Here is a 23,260-nt window from a genome sequence, read left to right as displayed (position 1 = left end):
CAAATGCCCATAAAAATATATTTTAAAAAAATAGTCAAGATTGCTGAAGACAGAAAGCAGAGCAGAGATGGAGAGAAAGGCGGCATTGGCTTTATTACTGAAACTTGACTTCAGCTGCCACCAGATCTACCCCTGGAATTTCCAGTTATGTAGGAATAAAATCTCCTTAATTATTCCCATCAAGTTTAGGGCCAACTACATAATGAAGCCTATTCTGAAACCACTAAGCAGCCTCACCAGTGTAGGATGCAAAAACATACTTCCAAAGCCAGGGCAGCTGGTGCAGCCAATGTTCCTGCCCCCAGGAAGGAAGGAGATGAAGAGGCAGAAGCCGCCTTGAAACCTAGAGAACCCAACCTCCATGTGTTGTCCTTGGCCCTGCACCAGGTCACCTGGGGAATGGGTGACAATGGTTTCCTCAATCCCATTCCAGGCTGCTTGAGCCAAAGTCTCTATCAAGGCCCATGATCTATGTTTTACAAACTTCAGGCCAGTCTAATGGGACGCACTTGTTCAGTGTTTGTGAACTTGACTTCCCGCTTGGTGTGGGAGCTGCAGCTGGGCAGACTCTGTGGCTGCTGCTGGAGTCAAGGAGACATGCAGAGTATTCATTCGGTTTTAGGGAGAGCTCTCATTAACTTCGGAGACCCTGCATGAGGGGCGGATGGACTTTCTCCTGTCTGTGTGATTGCTAAGTACTTTTTCCCTCAGCCGCATTCTGGAGAGTTGAGATGACCAAAGAAATGACTACCAAATAGAAAGACTGTTTTAGGCCTCCTAATCAGGGCAGCTTCAAATTCAAGGACCCTTTGATGTCATCATGGGGCCAGTGTGTCTCCATTTTGGTTTTGCCATCCTCATGCTCTGGTCTTCAATCTGGTCCACTGAGATGTTTTCCCCAAGGACTAACTACTCTGAGCACTAATCCTGACACAACAGAGACCACAGGGTGGGAGAGGACACACACCTGTCCTTAAGTCCCAGCTGAAGTTCAAAGTTGAGGCAAACACCTGGAGGAGCTCTCTGCAGGCATTGCTAACATCTCTTGGGCAGAACTACTCTCTACAGGGCCTCTCCTCAACCAAACACACTCACAAGGAAGTGAATCCCATACGAAGAAGTCAGTCCAGTCCCCAGGTGCCCTGGACCCTCAGGCCCTTGGGTGTGGGGTAATCAGCTAATCTTCAGGCATCTAATTCCTGAGGGGGGGAGACAGTGAAAAGAGAGACGTGGAATGGCTTGGGTGTGCAGGTAATGAAGTGTGTAAACCCTAGGCAGGACTTGAGAAGAGATAAAAAATGTTTGTTCCTGCCTCTCCCTTACACATCTCAACCCTACCTCCCTGTACACTGGAGATACTACTGGGGCTAGTTCTTAGGATAAAGTTGTTTAGACAAACAAGGTATGTGATAACATCCCTGTGTGGTGGGTCTACATGATATAGGGGGACTTTAAACATGACAGAGAACAGAGATCTGAGAACCCAAGCGCAAGGACTTGCTTACCATGTCCACTGCTCCTCCTCCCCTCCCCCAACATGACAACTTTGGGGTTTGGTTTCTCCTTTCCTTTTAAACTTAAGCATTTTTGTTGGGGAAGGGGACTAGAGAGATGGCTCAGTGGTTAAGAGCTCTGGCTGCTTTTCCAAAGGACTGGGTTCCATTCCCAGCACTGACATGGTGGCTCACAACTGTCTGTGACTCCAGTCCCAGGAGATTCAACACCCTCTTCTGGCTTCTGAAGGCACTACACACCCATGGTGCACACACATACAGGCACGTAAAAACACCCATACACATAAAATAAAATAAAAATTGCCGGGCGGTGGTGGCGCATGCCTGTGATCCCAGCACTCGGGAGGCAGAGCCAGGCGGATCTTGGTGAGTTCAAGGCCAGCTTGGTCTACAGAGCGAGATCCAGGAAAGGTGCAAAAATACACAGAGAAACCCTGTCTCGAAAAACAAACAAACAAAAAAAGGAAGAAAAGAAAAGAAAACTAAATAAACTTAATTGTTTTCTTTATTAGCTTCATCAATCCCTACAAAACAACCCAATAATGAATGCCAATATTTTGTTTCACCGCCTCAAACAAACTGAACTGTGTAGAAGGTTGGAGAATACTCAGAATGTGGGCCTTAGTGGAAGAAAGAGACAAAATGGCCCAAACGTGCAGACTCTCTACACGTTCCAGATACAGCGGTTTGAAGTACAGGTGCAGCTTGCCTCTGGGCACCGCCTGCTCCTTTCTGCCCAAACTTTTCTGCCCTCTCAGGCTGCTAAGCCGCCTCCTCGGTCCAGCTGAGCTCCTTTGTAAAATCTAGTCTTAGCAAAGAACATTGCCAAGTCAACTCAGCACAAACCCCAACCCCTTGATACCTGATCACTTTAGAAATATGATCAGGTTCCTGATCCCTCACCACCCCCACCACCCCCAGAGGATGTCTGATCCCCTGGCCTGTCTCCAGCAGAGGCTTGCTAGGTTGGTTTAGACAGAATCCCCTCACCCCAGAGTTTCCTTATGGTGATTTTCCATCCACTCCACTCTGCCCCTTGGCTAGGATTTTCACTTTGCCCACATTGATCGAGATGCATCCTTCCTTTTCTGGTGGCAAATCTCACAGCAGTGATCCCACCACCCTAAAAAGCCTGTTTCCTCCTGCTTTATAGGGTTAGACCGACACTGGCTGATACTTTTGCCTTAATAACTTCCCCACTGCCACACGGAAAGATTCTCCTTTAGAATGAGTTTCTGAGCACAGAACGGCACAGTTGAAGGTCTCTGCACATCCAGTTTTCTTCAGACCACACACTACTGAGACTTCCCTCGCTCGACCCCTTACAGGGGCCTTGTGGGAAGAGTGGATGAGTGTACTGGAGTGGGCACAGGTGCTCTTTCTTAAGCAGACAGGAATGCATGGGTTTTCCTGCCCACCCCATGTCCATTCGACTCTGCTGGAGACAAACGGCCAGAGCTGATCTCTCTTGAGCTGATCTCTCTGCTGTTGCTCGTGACCTTCCTTCTTTCTTCTGTTGCCCCCTCCCCCACCTCTTGAAAAGGCAGTTGCATGAGTGTTGCCCCACCCACCCAGGAAGGCTACAAGTTTAAACTTCTCCGGTTCTGGAATGAAAGGCCTTTGTAGGAAGGCGATGCTGGCAGCCCGGTAGAGACAATTTAAAACCGGTCCCACCAGTACAGCAGGGAGAGCAATTGATTCTTAGTCCTCAGAGGCTTATCCAAGTGTGACAGATACAAACAGCCCGGTTGCTTTCAGAAGTCGGCTGAGTCCAGTGGAAGGCCTGCAGACACCGGTGGGAACCGTGAGGCCTGCTGACACAGGAGTGTTATGTCCTGGGGGAAATGCCCGCTGGAGAGAAGAAAGCACTCCCAGGGGAGGGGACTCTTCAGTGAAAAATAGCTTAGTTATTATACAGTTCCACTTAAGATTATCCTAAAAGTTAACAGCGTGGAATATTGTCTTAGATGTTTAAATATCTCTCACAGAGGTTAGGAATAAAGTTTCAAAGAAACTTGTGATGACATATTCCTGCTGATATTGAAAAATCATGTGCATAAATGTGGCTGTCTGAATTAAAACATATTTGGAACAAAATAAACATGTAAAACTATGGCCTCGAGAGAAAGCAAGGGAGTAGAAGAGGCGTGAGGAGGCGGGAGGCTCTGAGAGAAGCTGGAAGAGGGGAAATGGTGATCAGAATATAGTGTCAGAAAAAGATTTTTAAAAAATAGATCGTCAGACAAACAACAACGGCCTCTGCCACGAGAAAAGTACTGTTCCATAAATAAAGCAGTTTACACAAGAGTTCAAGCATTCAAGTGATGTATGTTTTTCTTATTTATTAAGTTTACAGTTGTGGAAGAGAAAGACTACAGAAATAAGGAGGATTCCAAAGAAACACACTGAATAGTAAACTTTGATGCTACTGTTACTGTCTGATGCTACTGCTACTGTCTGATGCTACTGCTACTGTCTGATGCTACTGCTACTGTCTGATGCTACTGCTACTGTCTGATGCTACTGCTACTGTCTGATGCTACTGTTACTGTAAGAACCACTCATTACACTCCTAAACATATACTTCACAGCTCTCCCCACCCGCACCCCTTCCTGAGGATGGAACCCACTCTTGCACATCCTAGGCAAACATTCCACCACTAAGCCCTCTCATATATTTGCTTAAGAGAGAGAAAAGGGCCAGAGAAATGGCCACAAGTAGAGGGAGGCATTTGCTGTCCAGCCTGACTACCTGAATTCAGTCATTGGACCCCACACAGTAGAAAAAGAGACCAGTTCCCACAAGTGGTCCAACCTCCACACTCACACCATCGCATGTTCGCGACCACCCCACCCCACATATGCTAAATAAATGAGTCTGATGAATGCTCAGAAACTAGACGTTGGTCTAAAACTGAACTGTAAAGAAAAACAAACAGCCAGGCATTGGTGGCGCACACCTTTAATCCCAGCACTCAGGAGGCAGAGCCAGGTAGATCTCTGTGAGTTCGAGGCCAGCCTGGTCTACCAAGTGAGTTCCAAGAAAGGCGCAAAGCTACACAGAGAAACCCTGTCTCAAAAACAAACAAAAACCCCAATAAATAAATAAATTTTAAAAAGCATCCCTTTAGAAAATTTGGATACAGATGTTCACAGGAGCATCATCTTCAGTAGCCCAAGGAGAAACAAATCAAACGCCTATCAACTGATGACAGGCTAACATATGACATATCCACAGGATGGAATATTGTTTGAAAAGAAGAAAAGTGCTATAAAGTGTGACATTTTAATACATGAAAGAAGTTACAAAAAGAAAAGTCACGTATTACTTGGCTCTGTTCATAATAAAGAGTCCAGAGGGGGTAAATTTAGAGAGACAGGAAGTAGACTTGTGTTAAACACATTTGAAAGGACATGAGATAGTGACTCTCATGGACTGGGGGCGGGGGGTGCTCTGGGAAGGATGGAGGGCAATGTGTTAAACTTAGATTGTATAATGACCACACAATTCTGTGAGTGTTCTAAAGCTATTCACTTGTGTCCTTCAGTTGCCAAATGTTATTGTATACAAATTGTATCTCGACGAAGATGTTTTAAGGGATGCTGATTGCATTAACTTGTTCAAAAATGAGTTGAGCGTCTAGATCTAACTCAACTGGAACACAGCTCTAATTGAATTAGACCGACCAGCAACCTACAGTGAACCTTTGGAAATGGCTGAGGGGTAGGTTAAGTCACCCAAGTATGAAAGCCTGAGACGGGGCAGAGTGTGACTAAACAGATTATGTTCAATAACAAAACCATCCCTACAAATTAAAGATAGCCTCGAAAGGTCAAATCTAGAAAGCAGAAACTCTCACACAACTTCCTGTGAACTCAGCAGCCCAGAGCATGTTAACAGCTGCAAGAACTATGACTCACTCATTGCTGCCTCCGTGGGAACACAGCTGCCGTCAAATGAAGCAGAGAAATTCTTCAGAACAGGTTGGTCGCACATGTTTATCCCACAGAGAGAAGAATTCAGGTAGCAAAGGGTGCAATGTCCAGGGATCAAATGCCTGTGTTAGGAAGCCTCAAATACACCACAAGATCTCTGATGACCTCCAGTGGTTACAACAGAAATTGCTTGCTTTATGGTCCTGGAGACTAGAAGGCACTGTACAAAGGGATGATGGGTAGGTGGTTTGGTCTGTTACTTTTTCTGGAAAGCTGTGAGGTAGAGTAAAAGAAACCACAGCAAATGACAATATTGAAAAATGCCTTCCTGACTTTCAGACACTGACTGCAGAGTGTCTACTAGGGCTGGGGAGATAACTCAGTGTTAAGAGCACATACAGTTCTTCCAGAAGACTTGAGTTCAGTTCCCAGCACCCATGTTGTACAGCAGCTTACAAGTGCCCCTAACTCCATCTCCAAAGGATCTGACATCCTCTTTAGACTTCCTTTGACACTCCTTCCCTACACACACACACACACACACACACGTAAATAAATATTATTTAAAGGAGTCTTTGCAATACATTCAACACAGCCAGGGAGCTGTGTCCTTCCAGTGAACCCCACTGGGAAGCTTCAGTGAACAATTTACTCTTTGCCCAGAGATGCAGGAGTGAGAGGCCAGTGGAGAAGAGGAAACCAAACCCAAACAGAACAGAACACTGACCTCAATGTGGTGGGTAGGGAGAGCCCGAAGGAAGGGTAGAAGGCAGTTTTTGACTGCCCCACCTCTTGAAGGTTTTTGATAGTTGTATAAGAAATTTAAGGTTAACCTTTCCTTGAGCTCAGAGTGAAAGCAACTAACCCCAACCTTTGGCATACCTAGAGTTTCACTAAGCAAACAGTAGGAAATAAGCCACTTCCTAGAGTCTCCTCTGCGCGTTTGACAGAGTTCCAGTTCTCCCTCCACTGGGTAAAGAGTTTCACTCCATGGACAAGGGACAACATCTCAGAAATGCCATTCAATTATGACCGTTGGCTGAAGTTACCAGCAGTTATCCCAGACGGACTCAAGGTCGCCTCTTTGGAGATGAATCCTGCAAAACCATCCTTGCAGAACCTGCCACTGGTCCAGCTAGGTTCTTCAGCCAGGTCCAGGCATACTGAGGGGCTTTCTAGAATATAGTAGATAGCCACACATCTTTGAGTACCTCCAATTTCTCTTACAAGAGCCCATTTCTAACATTTAGCTGGTTATTAAAAAAAAAAAAAAGCCACTGGTTGAGGCAGAGGTAGGCGGATCTCTGTGAGTCCAAGGCCAACTGAGCTACAGAGTGAGTTCCAGGAAAGGCACAAAACTACACAGAGAAATCCTGTCTCAAAAAGCTAGAGAGAGAGAGAGAGAGAGAGAGAGAGAGAGAGACAGACAGACAGACAGACAGACAGAGACAGAAAGACAAACAAAACAAACAACAACAACAAAAACCAACCCACTGGTTGGTCTGATTATCTCTCAAGTCTGATGTTTTCTCTGCTAACTGGAAAGCATCTGAGGGTTGCAGAACCATTGTGAGCTTCCCAATAAGAGAACGCTATTGAAGGGCTGGAGAGATGGCTCAGAATTAAGAGCACTGACTGTTCTTCCAGAGGTCCTGAGTTCAATTCCCAGCAACCACATGATGGCTCACAACCATCTGTAATGAGATCTGGCGCCCTCTTCTAGTGTGCAGGCATGTGTGTAGATAGAACACAGAATACATAATAAGTGATTAAATCTAGAGAGAGGGGGAAATAAAGCTACTGATCTCTAGAATACTAATTTTTGATCGGAACATTAGTCTTTCTAGCTGTGATTTCAACTAACAAATGTCACACTGTCTATGCCGAAGGGAAGGAAGGAACAAGAACAGGACTCCATTAACAATCAACACCTGGTGTGCTGTGTATCGTGCCCATGACCCTGAAGGCCACTAGTACTGTCCCTTTTTATATCTTTGTCCATTTAATAATCATTTATGGAATGTCTACCTATGTTCCCGGTATCCATCTGGCATATACTGTCTATTTGATAGCTCCAAGAAGAATTTAATAGACCAGGAGAATAGACCAAGCCACTGACAAATGTTTGCAAAAATGAAACAGCCTCCAGGAGTATGAAGGTGTTAAGCCTCCAGGGCTCTGTTTCAGTCTCAAGGAGGAAGCAGCCATTAGAAGAATCTGTTCATCAACTGTAAAATAACAATTGCCTCATTTTTTTTTTTAATAGAGAAAAACTCCTTAAGGGTTATATAAACATGTTACCATATTTTGGTTTCCTTAAGAATCAATATTACATCATTCTGCTATTTTTACCTTAGTTGTGATCTAGAACATTGTGAAAGAATTGTGAATAAGAATTCCCGCCGTTGCTTGTTGGTCCAGAGGCCAAACCAGTGACTTATGAGATTAACTCTTTCTTGAAAGAGCTAGAAGAGAGGAGAATGAGATTTCACTGTCCACTTCCATAAGTTCTCAGTTGCTAAGCAGTCGGTTGACTAATAACCTCATCGATAATATTTACATCATTCATGGCAGTTTATGAGTACTTTCACATAGGCTGTAAGGGTCTCCCTTCTGGGCTTAAAGTGTTTTTATCCAGGCATCCAGGCAAGCCAGGGCTTGTTGGGTGGGCCAGTGGGAAAAACCAGGGGGTGTCTAATTACAGAGGGGCCAGGAAGAGCCTCTGGAGAACAGAGGGCAAAGATGAGTCACTGTTCCTGTATTTACCTGGCTTAGTGTGGCCCAGGGCGAGAATCCAAATATTTCATCTTATGTACAGGCCCTACTCACTGAATTGTGGAAGCAGGACCATTTAATACAGCTTTGGTGTTCTTAACTCCTACCTCTGGAGCTTTATAATGACCATAAAACAAAAAATTAGTTATTATCGCACAACGCCATTGTTAGCTGAGTCTCCAGTGAGGACATACACTGTGAAGCAACATCTCTGGAAGCCAGGTTTCAGCCAGCTTGCTTACACAAAGGCATATACAAATTCATGGTCTTTATTGTAGATCAGGCTTTATCCCCAGCTACAACTACTCTCCACCATCTATGGAGGATAAGCTGCTGAACCTACATGAGCTCTGTCTCCATGAAAACCTGGCAAGATGGGCCTGTTGTTCAAAGAATTCTTCTTGAATTATCTTTTCGAAAGAACGGGCACTCTTGGGCTTCACAGAATCATGAAGTGGGCACACGATGGAAGAGTCGATTAAAGGCACAGAAACATACATGGACGTGTTCTTGCCAACTCTCCACAGCCTTTCCTTACTTTCCTCCCCCACCCCAGAAGCTCATGTTGTCCTGGAGGTGCAGAGAGCAGGGGGCAGATGAGGTGCCTCCCTAGATAACAGAGTCTTGGATGAGAAGACTCTCACTTTGAGACTTAGCCAGGTTTTATTTAAAAAAAAAAAAAAAGCCCCAAAACTAAACTATTGCGGGGTGATGGTGGCGCACGCCTAATCCCAGCACTCGGGAGGCAGAGCCAGGCGGATCTCTATGAGTTCAAGTCCAGCTTGGGCAACAGAGTGAGTTCCAGGAAAGGAGCAAAGCTACACAGAGAAACCCTGTCTTGAAAAACCAACCAACCAACCAACCAAACAAACAAACAAAAAAACAAAAAAACTAAACTATTTTTTCTTTAAAACATGACAATGTAAGACTCGACATACCCTGTAAAACTGACTTTACCAATTGAACTCATTTCTACTAGAAAGCACGGAACTCACCTGTCTGTTTAAGGACTGGTTGTTAAAGGGAGTCCAGGCACTGAACCTCGTACGGTAGCTCTCCACTTCCAGACTTTCCTGGGGAAAATTCCTGAGTGACGACATCTCAGCAAATGACTTTCTTCCACTTCTAGGAACTATAGGTTCAATTTAACACATGGATGTGTGGTTAAGAATGCTTAAAAACGCCGGGCAGTGGTGGCACACGCCTATAATCCCAGCACTCGGGAGGCAGCCAGGCGGATCTCTGTGAGTTCAAGGCCAGCCTGGTCTCCAAAGTGAGTTCCAAGAAAGGTGCAAAGCTACACAGAGAAACCCTGTCTCGAAAAACCAAACAAACAAAATGCTTAAAAACAACTACAATATTAATTGTTTTTCCTATAGGAATTATAGAGTTACTATAGCCATTAATATACAGGTGAACCATACATAGAATTACAATTCAGGTATGTATATGCATATACACATATGCATACATAGTAAACCATGAAAATATCCACCAAGTGCCCACGAACTCCAAAGTGTTACATTTGTTTTGTATTTTTTTAAAAAGATGTATTTATTTATTATGTATACAGTGTTCTGCCTGCATGTGTTCCTGCAGGCCAGAAGAGGGCGCCAGATCTCATTACAGATGGTTGTGAGCCACCATGTGGTTGCTGGAAATTGAACTCAGGACCTCTGGAAGAGCAGCCAGTGCTCCTAACCTCTGAGCCATCTTCTCCAGCCCTTATTTTGTATTTTCATACTTGTATCCAGGTCTGAATCTAAACAAGAGTTTTTACTTTGCTGGTAAAGTAGGGAGCTAAAACAGGTTTTCGGAAGTGCCGTTGTGGAATCAGAATTGGTAAGTATTTATTATCTATTGCTACATTACCAAATTTTAATAGTTTAAAATATCAACATCAAACATTTTTTTTTTTTTTCCGGAGCTGAGGATTGAACCCAGGACCTTGTGCTTGCTAGGCAACCGCTCTACCACTGAGCTAGATCTCCAACCACATTTTTTTAAATCTCAAGATTTCTGAGGATTAAGAATCCAGGTACAGGGTCAAGGAGATGACTCTGTGGGAGAAAGGGCTTTGGGCACAAGCCCAACGACCTGGGTTCCAGGCCCTGAGCCAACGTAAAAACTCAGGTGCGGTGCCCACATCAGTAAGCCCTGCACTCCAACATTTATTTGAAAAGCGGAAACAGGAAAATGAGCCGAAAACTCAAGTGTCATGCAGCCTAGTATGAGCAGTGCAGCGGCAGAAACCCAGAGAGAGACCCTGCGTCAGCAAGACGGAAGATGAGAACTAACTTGGACCTCCAAGCACCCCATGGCCACTTTTGCAAATGCAGTCAGTAGTAACGAATGTACTGCAGTAACATTCGGTTTCTACCCCTTTGTATAAAATACAAGTGCACTCTGTATATTAAACGGGTTTTGTTGTTGTTGTTGTTGGTTGTTGTTTGTTTTGTTTTTTCATTTTGGTTTTTCGAGACAGAGTTTCTCTGTGTAGCTTTGGTGCCTGTCCTGGATCTCGCTCTGTAGACCAGGTTGGCCTCGAACTGACGGAGATCCTCCTGGCTCTGCCTCCCGGGATTAAAGGCATGCGCCGCCACCTCCCGGCATATTAAACGTCTTTTGACTACCATTTTACTTTTCTCCCAGTAGCATAATATGGAAGATGGATTTCCATCTTTCAGTCCCCAGTAACTTCGTGCTGCGAGCCTTTTGAGGACGTACAACATGGACTGCGTGGATGTTATCACCGCATCTCGTTCTTAGAACTCATTTCTGCATCAACTGAAGATCTAAGGAATAAGTCACACTAAATGTACATGAGATATTTCAGAGAAGAGAGAAAAAGGTGAAGATTCTAAAATAAAACTTTGACACCGAGTCCTCACAAGAAGGAGGAATACTGAAGATTTACTACCATAAACAGAGATGTAGAAATCACCCCAAACCAACAAATTAGTTTCTGCTTCTTCTTCTTCTCCTCCTCCTCCACTCCCCAGGGTTCTATATCATAGGCTGGCCTCTAACATGCTTTAGCTGAGGATGACCTCGAACTTTTGATCCTCATGCCACCCGAAGAGCCTTAGTGTTGAGATTACATGGCTGTGCTGCTGCTTGGGCTGTCTGTGGCGCTAAGGGCTGAGTTCAGAGTTCAGACACCAACTGGCATGCCAGGCACGGATTCTACAGGCTGAGCTACATCCCCAGCTCCAGATTTCTTCTTAAAATGTAAATGTGACATAATGTCAGACGTGCTACATTATGGCATGTACTCCAATATGTCAAATATAATTTGACATTGTAAAATCAATATACTTATCACCATAAACTAAACAAAGAGGGAAAGTTATATAGTAATTTCACAAAAGGTGTATTTTATAAGCTTCTGGCACTTGTTCATAAGGCACACACAAATCTTAGTAAAGTAGCAGTGGGGTATTTCCTAATCCAAACAAGAGTGCATTTAAGAAATGTATGAGTTCGAGGCCAGCCTGGGCTACCAAGTGAGTTCCAGGAAAGGTGCAAAGCTACACAGAAACCCTGTCTTGAAAAACCAAAAAAAAAAAAAAAAAAAAAAGAAAAGAAAATGTATGTCAGACACTGAACACTGAACAAAGCTTGATGTGGACCTTCTCCTCTGATTACAATTAGCATCTTTATTTGACATTGTTCTGAGTGCTCTTTGAAATGTGATAAACCACTAACAGAAAAAAATGTGTAATAATGTAAAGGAAAGAAGTAAAATTGTCATTTTTGACATATATACTAAAGAATCAACAGATAACTTGACAGGTTCAAAGGCGGCTTCTTACAAGGTCAACAGACAAAAGCAATTTTATTTCCATATGCTCACAAATATTTAAAAGTTTTTAATTACTTATCTTTATTTTATGTGCATTGATGTTTTGCCTGTGTATATGTCTGTGTGAGGGTACCAGATCCCCTGGAGCTGGAGTTACAGACAGTTGTGAGCTGCCATGTGGGTGCTGGGAACTGAACCCAGGTCCTGCAGAGAAGCAGGGACTTGGCCACTAAACCATCTCTCCAGGCCCTCACAAACATTTTTAAGCAACAATGTATCATTTACAAATAACATTTAAAATCTAATTCAAATATGAATACTAAAAACTATAGCATGAGAAATGTTAAGATATATAATTAAGAACAAGTACCTTATAGATGTCTGTGGTGATAATTATATTTGTGCTCTGGCAAATAAAGCTTGCCTGAAAATCAGAAGGAGCTAGCCACTAGTTAACCATGAAAGTCTGAAGATCTGTACAGACAGACAGGAAGTGATAGAGCTGGGCAGAGAGAGGAAGTGATAAGGCAGAGTGGAGAGAGGTGCTCGCTCTCTTTTGGTGGAGGATTTCCTAGGGGTAAGAACTAGTGACTTGCTGTTATGTCTCTCTGATATTTCAGCTTTTACCCCAGTATCTGGCTCTGGGTTTTTTATTAGTAAAATCTTTTAAGATTCGTGTTACCTCTGGCACCCAACATGGGGCCACTAAAAATTATATCAAGAGAAATGTTAAGAGATATATAAAAAAAAAAAAAAGAACAAGGATCTTAGAGATGTCAGCCCTCCCAAATTACTCTATTACTCAGTGAAATCTCAATCAAAATCCAAAAACTGAGCTGGAGAAATGGCTTAGAGGTTAAGAGCACTGACTGCTCTTCCAGAGATCTTGAGTTCAATTCCCAGCAACCACATGGTGGCTCACAAGCATCTGTAATAAGGTCTGGTGTCCTCTTCTGATCATACATGCTGTATACATAATAAGTAAATAAATCTTTTTTAAAAATCCAAAAATTGTTGAACAATTAGAAGAGGTATACAGAAGAGCAAAAGACAACTTGGAAGAGAAGAAAGCGTCAGGACTCAACTGCAGCACGTGTGTCAGGATCTGCTTATTCTAAAGTTGGGGTAATAAGCACGTGAGATTTGGACCCAAGAAGAGCCAAAACAATAGAAGCCCAGAAACTGAGCCATGTGTGTATGGACACTCAACTTATAGCAAAGGTGGCACTTACATTGCAGGGAAAGGATGGCTCCAGCCAGCCACACACAGAGAAGGACAACTGCTCAGGTCACCCAGCTGATCACGTGAATCAGGACAATATATTACTACTGTTTCGAGTCACTGTTTTTTTCTTTTTAAGGTGGCTTGTTATTCAGAGCTAACAAAACCCAATGTACCTGGAAGTATATTTAAGCCATATAAAACTTAAAACATAGCACTGACACTGGGTTCAGGGTGATGAGGAGATAAAGAACAGGTGAATTACTAAGACAGGACGGGAAGCTGAGTGACACTGTTGCCTGTGTGACTGTGACTAATACAAAGTGTAACCGTGAACACAAACACATGACTAGAGAGGTTCCAAGCAGAATCTAGAAACCGATGATTCATGAACCTCTTTAGTTACATATAAATAAAGTCCAGTGAGACATCCAGCACCAACAAGAAAGGTCTGCTCAGTTTGGGGGTAGACTATTGAGGACAGTTTCCAGCTGGCAACAGTGTGTCAAGTAACAAACAGCCTCTGGACAAAGATCAAACAAACAGCCTGGCCACGAGACTCTTTGGTAAGGTCTGTGTGAGACTTAGGATAATTCCGGGCAGACTCTCCCATTTAGCAAGTAAAAGAATTTCTTGCCCGGAGGTGGTGGCGCAGGCCTTTAATCCCAACACTCGGGAGGCAGAGCCAAGCAGATCTCTGTGAGTTCGAGGCCAGCCTGGGCTCCCAAGAGAGTTCCAGGAAAGGGGCAAAGCTACACAGAGAAACCCTGTCTCAAAAAACTAAAAAAAAAAAAAAAAAGAATTTTTTTAATGATTTGTTTTTATTGGTGTGTATGTGTGTATATCTATGTGAACGTATACCGTGTGTGTTCAAGTACCCACAGAGACTAAAGAGGGCTACAGGTGGAAGAATGGCATGGAGGAAGCCAGAAAACTGGCACCACTGTGGAAAATAAATGGTTACTGTTACGTGCCGCTGACATGTGGGGTGGTTGTTACCTGGTACCCAGCACAGACAGAGAGCCAAGTGCAGGTGGGCACTGGGAAGGCAGATACAGCTGGTGGAAATGTACTTCAGACAGCTGTTTGGCATTACTTACTGAAGTTGAATATATATATATATATATATATATATATATATATATATATATATATATATATAACAGAAAAAGTACACCTATGAATTAAACATCAAAAAGAATATTTACTGCACTGAATTGCTTCCAGTGGGAATCATCCAAGCATCTACAACAGCTGGATGGATAAATGTATCATGTATCCATGTAGCAGAATACTGTGTATCATGGGATGGAGGACCTGTTACACGCAACCATAGATGGAGCACATGCATACCCTAGTGACAGAAGAAGCTAGAAACAGAGTAAGACAGTTTAACCACAATGGTGTTAAAAATCAAGACAGTTTCCTTTGGAGAAGGAAAGAGCAATATTTGGGGGGCACTAGAGGTGATTCTAGGGGCTGAGAATGGTCTAGAAATAGGAGTCCAAGTGAGTTCATGTCATAAAACTTTGAGCCCTATGGTTATGATTTGCCCTTTAGTTCTCTATTCTGAACAAGAAGTTTGTAAAGTGATATAATTACAACAACATAAAAAAACTATTAAGGACCATGAAAAAAATGAGTACAAATATCATGAAGCAAATTATAATACTTTATTGAAGAATATTCTAGCCAGGCAGAGGTGGCACACACCTTTATTCCCAACACTTGGGAGGCAGAAGCAGGTGAATCTTGAGTTCAAGGACAGACTGGTCTGCAGAGTGAGTTCCAGGACAGCCAGAGTTACACAGAGAAACCCTGTCTTGGAAGGAAGGAAGGAAGGAAGGAAGGAAGGAAGGAAGGAAGGAAGGAAGGGAGGGAGGGAGGGAGGGAGGGAGGGAGGGAAGAAAGAGAGAAAGAAAGAAAAGAAAGAAAGAAAGAAAGAAAGAAAGAAAGAAAAAGAAAAAAGAAATGTTCCAAAGTCCTAAGTGAATGGAGAAATGTGTCTCCTTTATGATTGCAGGACTTAGTGGAGAGAAGTGATGAATTCTCTCAAGCTCATCTATAACTTCAACACACTCTCAGTGAAATATTAACAACAGATGAATCCAGAGATGATGGCACCTCACTCCCAGCACTTAGGAGGCTGAGGCAGGAGGATCTCTGAGAAGCTAGTCAAAAGTAACACAGCAAGACCTTGTCTCAAAAAAAGAAAGGAAGAGAGAGGGAGGGAGGAAGAAAGGAAGAAAGAAGGGAGGGACAGAGAGAGAGAGAAAGGAGAGAGAAGGAATTAAATAAATAAATAAACAAATAAATAAGAAAGAAAAAGAAAGAAAGACAGACTTGATGTAAAAAAAAAAAAATGAGCTGAGATGACTCATCCCAGAGGACACCTGGCAACCTGAGTTTTGTCTCAGGAACCCATTGCTAGGACACACATGTTCTCTCTCTCTCTCTCTCTCTCTCTCTCTCTCTCTCTCTCTCTCACACACACACACACACACACACACACACACACACACACTCAATGCGAAAGGTCATTCAGCAGCTCTAGTTGCCTCTTACGTTAGTTCCTAGATACAGCAAAGCTCAAACTGGGTTGCCACATGTCAGTGATATTCTAGCTGACATGCAAGCAATTTAGATGTTTCTGGCAGCCCTTGGGTGCTATAAATGCCAAGTGAGCAAGTCACTGAAGAAAAGACCCGAGTCAGAAGACTTTCCAAGACAAGCATTTACATATGCACTGCCTCCTTTGCCATACAATCCAACGAGAAAGGCACATTTAAAAGTGACGATATTTCAAAGACAGTCTTGGCAACAATTTTGGGAATGTTCCAGGAGGGCAGCATGACACACACTGAACACCACATTTGAATCCATGCAGTCATGCAAGGCAGTAGTAGTGTATCATGACCAACAGCAATATAATGATGTGTTGTTCAGATTAAAAACCTCAGGGCAATGTGGGAAACTAGATATCTCCTTCTGAATCAGTAAATCAAACAAAGCCTATGACACTAAGGTGTTATAAATCACTCCAGGAGCCAGAAGAAGAGAACTGAACTTTAGCAAGCTTCTCAGAACCGTTGCTCTCCTCTGCGCAGAGGGATTGCTGACTTTTGTCCTTCTGGGTTTGGGTTACCTCACTCAGGATGATATTTTCTAGTTCCATCCATTTGCCTGCAAGATCGCTGACTTTTATAATGAGCCGAACACAATAGACTAGCTGCTGCTGGGCTTAAATACATGATCGTGTGTGTGTGTGTGTGTGTGTGTGTGTGTGTGTGTGTGTGTGTGCGCGCGCGCGCGCGCACAAGTTTACACAATACTATTTTCATTATTTGAAATGTCAGATGTCAGTTTGGGCTCAGTTGGGAGAGGCCTTGCCTGCTACCTATGAAATACTGGCTTTGAACCTCAGCACAATAGAATCAAGTGCTGCAGTAACATGCCTGTGATCCTTGTACTTGGGGAGGTAGAAGAGGATGCTGAAAAGTTCAAAGTCACTCATTCTCCACTGCATAGTGAGTTCAAGGCCAACCTGGGATATTTGAGACCCAGGCTCAGAAAGTAAAATAAAATGTCAGTGTTCCTAACCAGCTATTCAACCAGGGAGAGATGGACAGAACGGCGGTCACTCCTTCCTTAACGCAGGATGTCTTGTCCTTTTTGGAGACAATGGCTCACTCTGCAGTCCAGGCTAGCCTCAGACTCCTCAGTTTTCCAGCTTCTCCCTCCCAAATGATTTCTTTTCTTGTTCCAGCATTTTATAATCACCCAAAGAGTAGTTTCTACAAGATATTAGTAGGTGTTTCTTCAGAAACAGAATCTGCATTTAAATATAATTAGGAAATAATAATTGACCAGAGTTAATGTTTCTTTCATTACACAATGCTTCGGAAGCTTTGACATGCTGTCATTACAGCGAGTCTGTTAGAGGAAGAAATAATATATAACATTTTCCCTCATTCACTGTGACCCAGCACTCACCAGAGTGTATGTTATCTGATGCAATTATCACGGTGTTTATCTAATTCCAGCAGATTATTTCCCAGTCAGTGGCTTATTGTAATAAACACTGATTATCTCCCAGTGTCTGTGAGTTAGGAGTCCAGGTGCAGCTTAGGCAGGCCTCCAGTTCAGTATCAACTCAAGATTCGTCATCTAAAGCTGGACCCAGGAAGAAGTCCCTTCCAAGCACATGCAAGTGGTACTGAGCCATCTCTGAGCCCTTCTCTAATGTCTGTAGACCTGGGAGCTGTGATTGGCATCTGCTCTGGGTGGATCTTGAGGGTCCCTCCCAAAGGCCCATGTGTTGAAGGCATGGTGCCCAGAGTGGCTGTGCTTAAAGGAGGTGGGGCTTTTCTGAGGTACAGACTCACGGGCGGTCTTTAGGTCATTGTCGGCAAACCACTGAGGAAGATCATGGTACCTTAGTTCCCTTATTTTCTCCATTCTCTTTTCCATTACACGCACACACACACCATGGTATGCTATTTACCAAAGGCCCAAAGCAGCATGGCTAACTTCAGGGACTGAAACCTTCAAAGCTGTGGGCCAAAATAAACCTTTCTTTACAAGTTGTCTCGGATAGGTGTTACAGTGGCAGGAAGCTGGTTAGCATAGAGCCTTGTGGGGAGCCACTGGAGGATTGGTAGAGAGAGACCTCCCATTTTGGTGCCCAGAATGAAGGCTATAGTCCGCAAGTGTGTGAGCAGAAAGGAAAGCTGCTGTGTTTGTCTTGTTTCATTGTATTTTCTTGGAACAATCAAACCCGGATTAAGAAATGAATTGGCTGGTCACCAGCCAGTCTACAGAAAGAGCTGCCTCATTATGGAATAAACCAGAAAACTGCGTCATCAGTTAACTGTTTCCCCGAGTGATCTGTTTTGTAGCTGAAGAAAGGCAGAACAGGCCAGTCTTACTTTATTACAGGGGCACGTCTTAGAATATCATAGACAAAATGGGTTTGTTGGGAGTGGGAAGATGGTTCAGCTGTTCGAAGTGTTCGCAACACCTGTGGAGTTCAGTTCCAGCACCCACGTGGGGTACCTCACAGTCACTTCTAACCCCAGCTCTCTTCTGGACTCTGGGCATCCTAGTGCACACGTGTGCACACACACGCACACACACACACAGAAAAATTAAGGAAAATGGTACTTGTGCTGATATTTTGAAACGCTAGATATGCTTAATGATTTAAAGCTACAAAATCAAAGCAAGAAGTAACTGCACTATTTAAATTCATTCAAGAGAAAAAATGCATGACTGTTGCCCTAGTATTATTATTATTTTTTACCTCCTCCACTCCTGTTTCTCTCCCTCTGAAATTAGTGTTTTCAGAACAGTTTCCGAGGCTCCTGAACAACACACAAGTCAAATTTCTGAGGACAGACTGCCACAGGTGGGATGTGCCAACCGCTGCTTGATTGCCTGAACTTGAATATAGATGGTGCCAGGAAACTGTTCGGATACTTTGAAGAGCTTTGTTTATTAATAAGCACAACTGCTGGGCGGTGGTGGCGCGCGCCTTTAATCCCAGCACTCGGGAGGCAGAGCTAAGTGGATCTCTGTGAGTTCGAGGCCAGCCTGGGCCTACAGAGCGAGATCCAGGAAAGGTGCAAAGCTACACAGAGAAACCCTGTCTCGAAAAAGCAAAAAAAAAAAAAAAAAAAAAAAAAAAAAAGCAAAGCACACAACAACCACCAGTACTTCTCAGAAGGTAGACACTTAGCAATATGTCACATTTATTTTCCTCATTCATGAAATCCTAGCATATGAAATATTCGAACCACAAACTAGTCACCATAGAGTTTTGGTCTCCTCTTTATTAGCCCTACAGCTCCTTCGCACATCTTTGGACTCCAGAGGAGCAAACAGAAGATGCTATACAGCCAGACGGGGAGAGCTAGCCTGAGCCAATCTGGAGTCCTGTAAAGAAAACCAGTGTTTTCCAAAGTGCGGGAGCACTTCCTTCTAACCCAGGAGTGTTCTGGAGGAGGGAAGACTTTAGTTGTCACAGCCCAACTCAAACCTGACCCTGCCAGGGGCCTCCAAGGTCATGGGGCGTTACTCAAGGTTTTTCCAGAGGTCCCAAGGAAAAGACATCACCAAGAAGGCAAGGGGCTTTACCTCCGGGAAGTGGCCAAGGGGCTGAGCTCCGTGGCGGCAGACTCCTCTTGGCACTGTGCAGTGAAAAGGAGAGGCAGTTCTCCAGATCCCAGCCTGGGGTGGCAGGGGTGGCAGGGAGAGCCCCATCTCCATAGGGATGACAACACAGGCCCGCCACCACGCCCCATGGGTTCCGTGTCCCTGCTCAGTGCCGCACTCCAGTGGCCAACCTCAGTTTTTGCTGCAGGAGGACTCTCAGACCCCAGTTTCAGACCCTTGGTTTTCTGGACTCCAAGTTCTGGGTGGGTTTCTTTTGTCGGGGGCGGGGGTGGGTGGGTGTGGGCAGTTGCTGCCGGATCTCGAGGGTCTGCTGGGAAGAGTCGCTGGGAAGAGGTGACTGACACAAAGCTGCTGTCTGCCAAGAAAGGCTAAGACGCTGAAGCGAAGTTTGCTTAGCTTTACATAAGCCAGCAATTTTCAAGTCCTGTGCTGGGAAAGGTGGCGTTTCTTAGCCTCTCTCATGTTCAACTTTAGCAAATGCTCAGGAAATTTTAAAGATTTTTTTCTTTTTAAAACAAGTATTAGTTATACAGGAATTAGAAAGACACATAAACATCACCATGTTTCTAACTGCTTTGATCAAAATGCCCTTGTTTATTGTGACACCTTACTTTTAACACCTCTTCTTTTGTACTTAAATGGGAAGATTTCGCAATGCAGTAAGTATGGGAAAGTTAAAAATCCTGTGAATCGTGGTGCTAAACAAAACCCAAGAATGAAGTCTGAAAGGAGGCACACAAGTTAAAATAGCTTGCTCCAAATTGTAATTCATTTTAAAAATACGATTTTTACAACATCTATGTTAAAAGGGTGGCCAGGCATTGAGGAAATGTAAATTAAAATTGATATTATATCTTACCTCAGTCAGAATGGCCATCATCAGGACTATGATGAGGATTATGGGTTGTTGGTGGGACTGTAAACTGGTGCAGCCACTATGGAACTCTGCGTGGAGGTGTCTCCAAAAGCTTAAATTAGAACTTTCATATGACCCAACTGTACCACTTCTGGGCATATACCCAAAGGATTCTGCAGCCTACCACAGGGATCCCTGCTGCTCAGCTGACCACAGCTGGGGCATGAAATCAGCCTAGACACACACAAATGGCAGTTTGTGTAGATGTCAGGAAAATTCTGACGTTTTCTAGAAAACAGATGGAACTGGAGAATATGTAACCAAGAATATGGTTACAGAGGTTACCCAGGCCTAGAGGACAAATGCCTCTCTCTTTCTCTCATGTGAGGATCTCAGCTTCAAATTTTTAGATTTGTGTGTTTTCCTTTTTCCTTCCTAAGCATATAGGCCTTAACTGAGTAAGTGCACAAATGTGTCAAGGAAGTGTGTGTGTGTGAGAGAGTGTGTTTGTGTGTGTGAGAGTATGTGTGTGAGAGAGAGTATGTGTGTGTGTGTTTGTGTGTGTGTGTGTGTGTGAGACAGTGTGTGTGTGTGGGGGGAGTATGTGTGTGTGTGAGAGAGAGAATGTGTGTGTGTGTGAGAGAGTATGTGTGTGTGTGAGAGTGTGTGTGTTTGTGTGTGTGAGTGTGTGTGTGTGAGAGAGAGTGTGTTTGTGTGTGTGTGTGTGAGGGGGCGGGGAGTATGTGTGTTTAAGCAGGAAGGAATGAGTGTTGTGGTGTGTGGACAAGTCAAACACAACTAAGGATGTACAAAAAGGCCTTTTTGTTTGGTTTTTGGTCTTTTGTGGGGGGGGCCCACCACCCAGCTCCCAAATAAATCACACATGGAGGCTTATTCTTAATTATAAATGCCCAGCCTTGGCTTATTTCTAGCCAGCTTTCCTAAACTTAACTTATATCCCATCTACCTCTTGCCTCTGGTCTTTTCCCATTCTCTTCTGTGTATCTTACTCTTACTCTGTGACTTGCTGTGTACCTGGGTGGCTGCCCCTGATGTCCTCCTCCTTCTCTGGCTCCTTCTTCTCTCTCCTTCCTTGATCTTTTTTTTCCTCCCAGATTTCTCCTTCTATTTATTCTCTCTGCCTGCCAGCCCTGCCCATTCTTTCTCCTGCCTTGCTATTGGCCAGTTCTTTATTAGACCATCAGGTGTTTTACATAGGCACCGTAACACAGCTTCAAAGAGTTAAACAAATGCAACATAAACAAAAGTAACACACCTTAAAATAATATTCTACAACACCCTATGCTTTGTAAACTAATTTTAAAACATTTTAAAAAGGAGTTTGAACAGAGGTATCTTTAATTAATGGACAATGTTCCTCCAGAAGACAATTTTTAAATGAAAACCTCAGTGTCAGCTATGAGATACTCCCCTATGAGTAACTGGTCAGAAAGGACACAGAGGCATCCCAAATAATACAAGTCATCATCATTGTTCTTGGTTGTCCACCATAGCAAAACAAAAACAAACAAACAAAAAAACAAAAAAAAAAAGGTAAAACCCAATTGAAGAATGCATAAAGAAATCAGGTTGAGGCTGGCAGCAGTGCTCGCCTTTAGTCCCAGGACTCAGGAGGCAGGCCAGGTAGAGCTCTGTGAGTTTGAGGCCAGCCTGGTCTACAGAGCAAGATCCAGGACAGGCACCAAAACTACACAGAGAAAACCTGTCTTGAAAAACAAAAACAAAAACAAAAACAAAAACAAAAACAAAAACAAAAAAAGAAAAAAGAAAGAAAGAAAGAAGAAATTAGGTTGAAATTGACCTGGAAACTTCCTTCCTGCAAGCTAATTGTTATAGTGATCTATGGTATTTTATAGTCTGCTGGGAAAGAAAGGTCATCAACAGACTACATACTATACTACTACCCTGCCAAGTAAGATGTGCCTACCAGAGCAATAATGGCATGGCTGTGATGGGGCTACCAACCACTTTGGGGTTGGATTTGAGGCCTGCTCCAAAGGAGGGAATTCAAGTCTAGTACGGTAAACCTGGTCAAAAGCCCATGGCTGAAGAGGTTCTGGGTCCTAGGGGAGTCCTGATTATTATTGTCAAATTGCTTTCTAAATCTAAATATTTATAAATGTTTATATCCAGTGTAGTGGATAGCCATCCCAGCATTGGCCTGGAAGTTTCCAACCCCCATTGAGGCTTCGGTAATGGTCACGCCCACAAGGCGGGGCGGAGGAGGAAGCGGAAGACGAAGGATCAGGAAGAGGTCTCTCTCTTGGTTCCCGGACTCTGGACGCTGGAGGTAGACCGAGCAGAGTTCTCCAGAGAACACCGCCAGACTGCACTATACCCTTGCCAGACCCTGTAACCTACCCCTTCATTTGTAAGTTACCCCACAAAATAAACCTCCCTTTTAACTACGTGGAGTGGCCTTAATAATTTCACCAATAATCCAGAGATTTAGTGCTGCTCTAACCCTGGTCAGAGCTTTGTTCTGCAATGGGCAGCGACCTCTTAACGGATTAAACTGCTGAGGGTAGGTGACATTGAGTACTCAGCACTAAACAAGCCATTTATTATCGAGTCCCCGGCGGCTCAGGGAACATCACGGAAAGAGCAGCAGTAATAAAGAAGCTGAGGATGGGAGGGATGCTGTGAAAGGCTCTCTTCCAGACACGGCGACTGTACTAATGAGCTCGCTGCACTAGGGTTACCTGTGTAAGATCAAGCCAGTCAACATTCACCGTGGATGAGAGAGCAGCTCGTGAGGCATCACCCACAGCTGAGGAGCTATTCACAATCGACGGCTGTTGGGGAAAGGGGACTCGTGTTTCTTTGGGGGTGTGGCTGCTTCTAGGCTGCCCATGGACACACACCCATACATGTATAGGAAGCACTAGCTGGACCCAGTGAGTTAAAAAATAGAATTTAACAAGGACTTGAAGGTGGGGAAGTACATGGGGTTCAGA

General features: G+C 43.9%; 1 protein-coding gene across 1 annotated transcript in view; it reads right to left on the bottom strand.

Moving 5' to 3' along the window:
* The window catches only part of Ect2l (epithelial cell transforming 2 like), an 80,299-nt gene extending 60,838 nt beyond the window's left edge, over positions 1-19,461 (bottom strand). Inside the window, exons 1-3 of the mRNA XM_036169036.1 lie at positions 19,388-19,461; positions 9,221-9,357; positions 7,803-7,915 (exon numbers count right to left, since the gene is read on the bottom strand). Coding sequence (XP_036024929.1) covers positions 7,803-7,915; positions 9,221-9,325 — 218 coding nt within the window. The 5' untranslated portion in view covers positions 9,326-9,357; positions 19,388-19,461. The remainder of the gene's footprint in view (positions 1-7,802; positions 7,916-9,220; positions 9,358-19,387) is intronic.
* Between the last annotated feature and the right edge of the window lie 3,799 nt (positions 19,462-23,260).

This window comes from Onychomys torridus, chromosome 19 (assembly GCF_903995425.1).
Source record: "Onychomys torridus chromosome 19, mOncTor1.1, whole genome shotgun sequence".
NCBI lineage: Eukaryota > Metazoa > Chordata > Mammalia > Rodentia > Cricetidae > Onychomys > Onychomys torridus.
The sequence above is the reverse complement of the archived record's forward strand: the minus strand, read 5'-3'. Positions and strand labels throughout refer to the sequence as shown.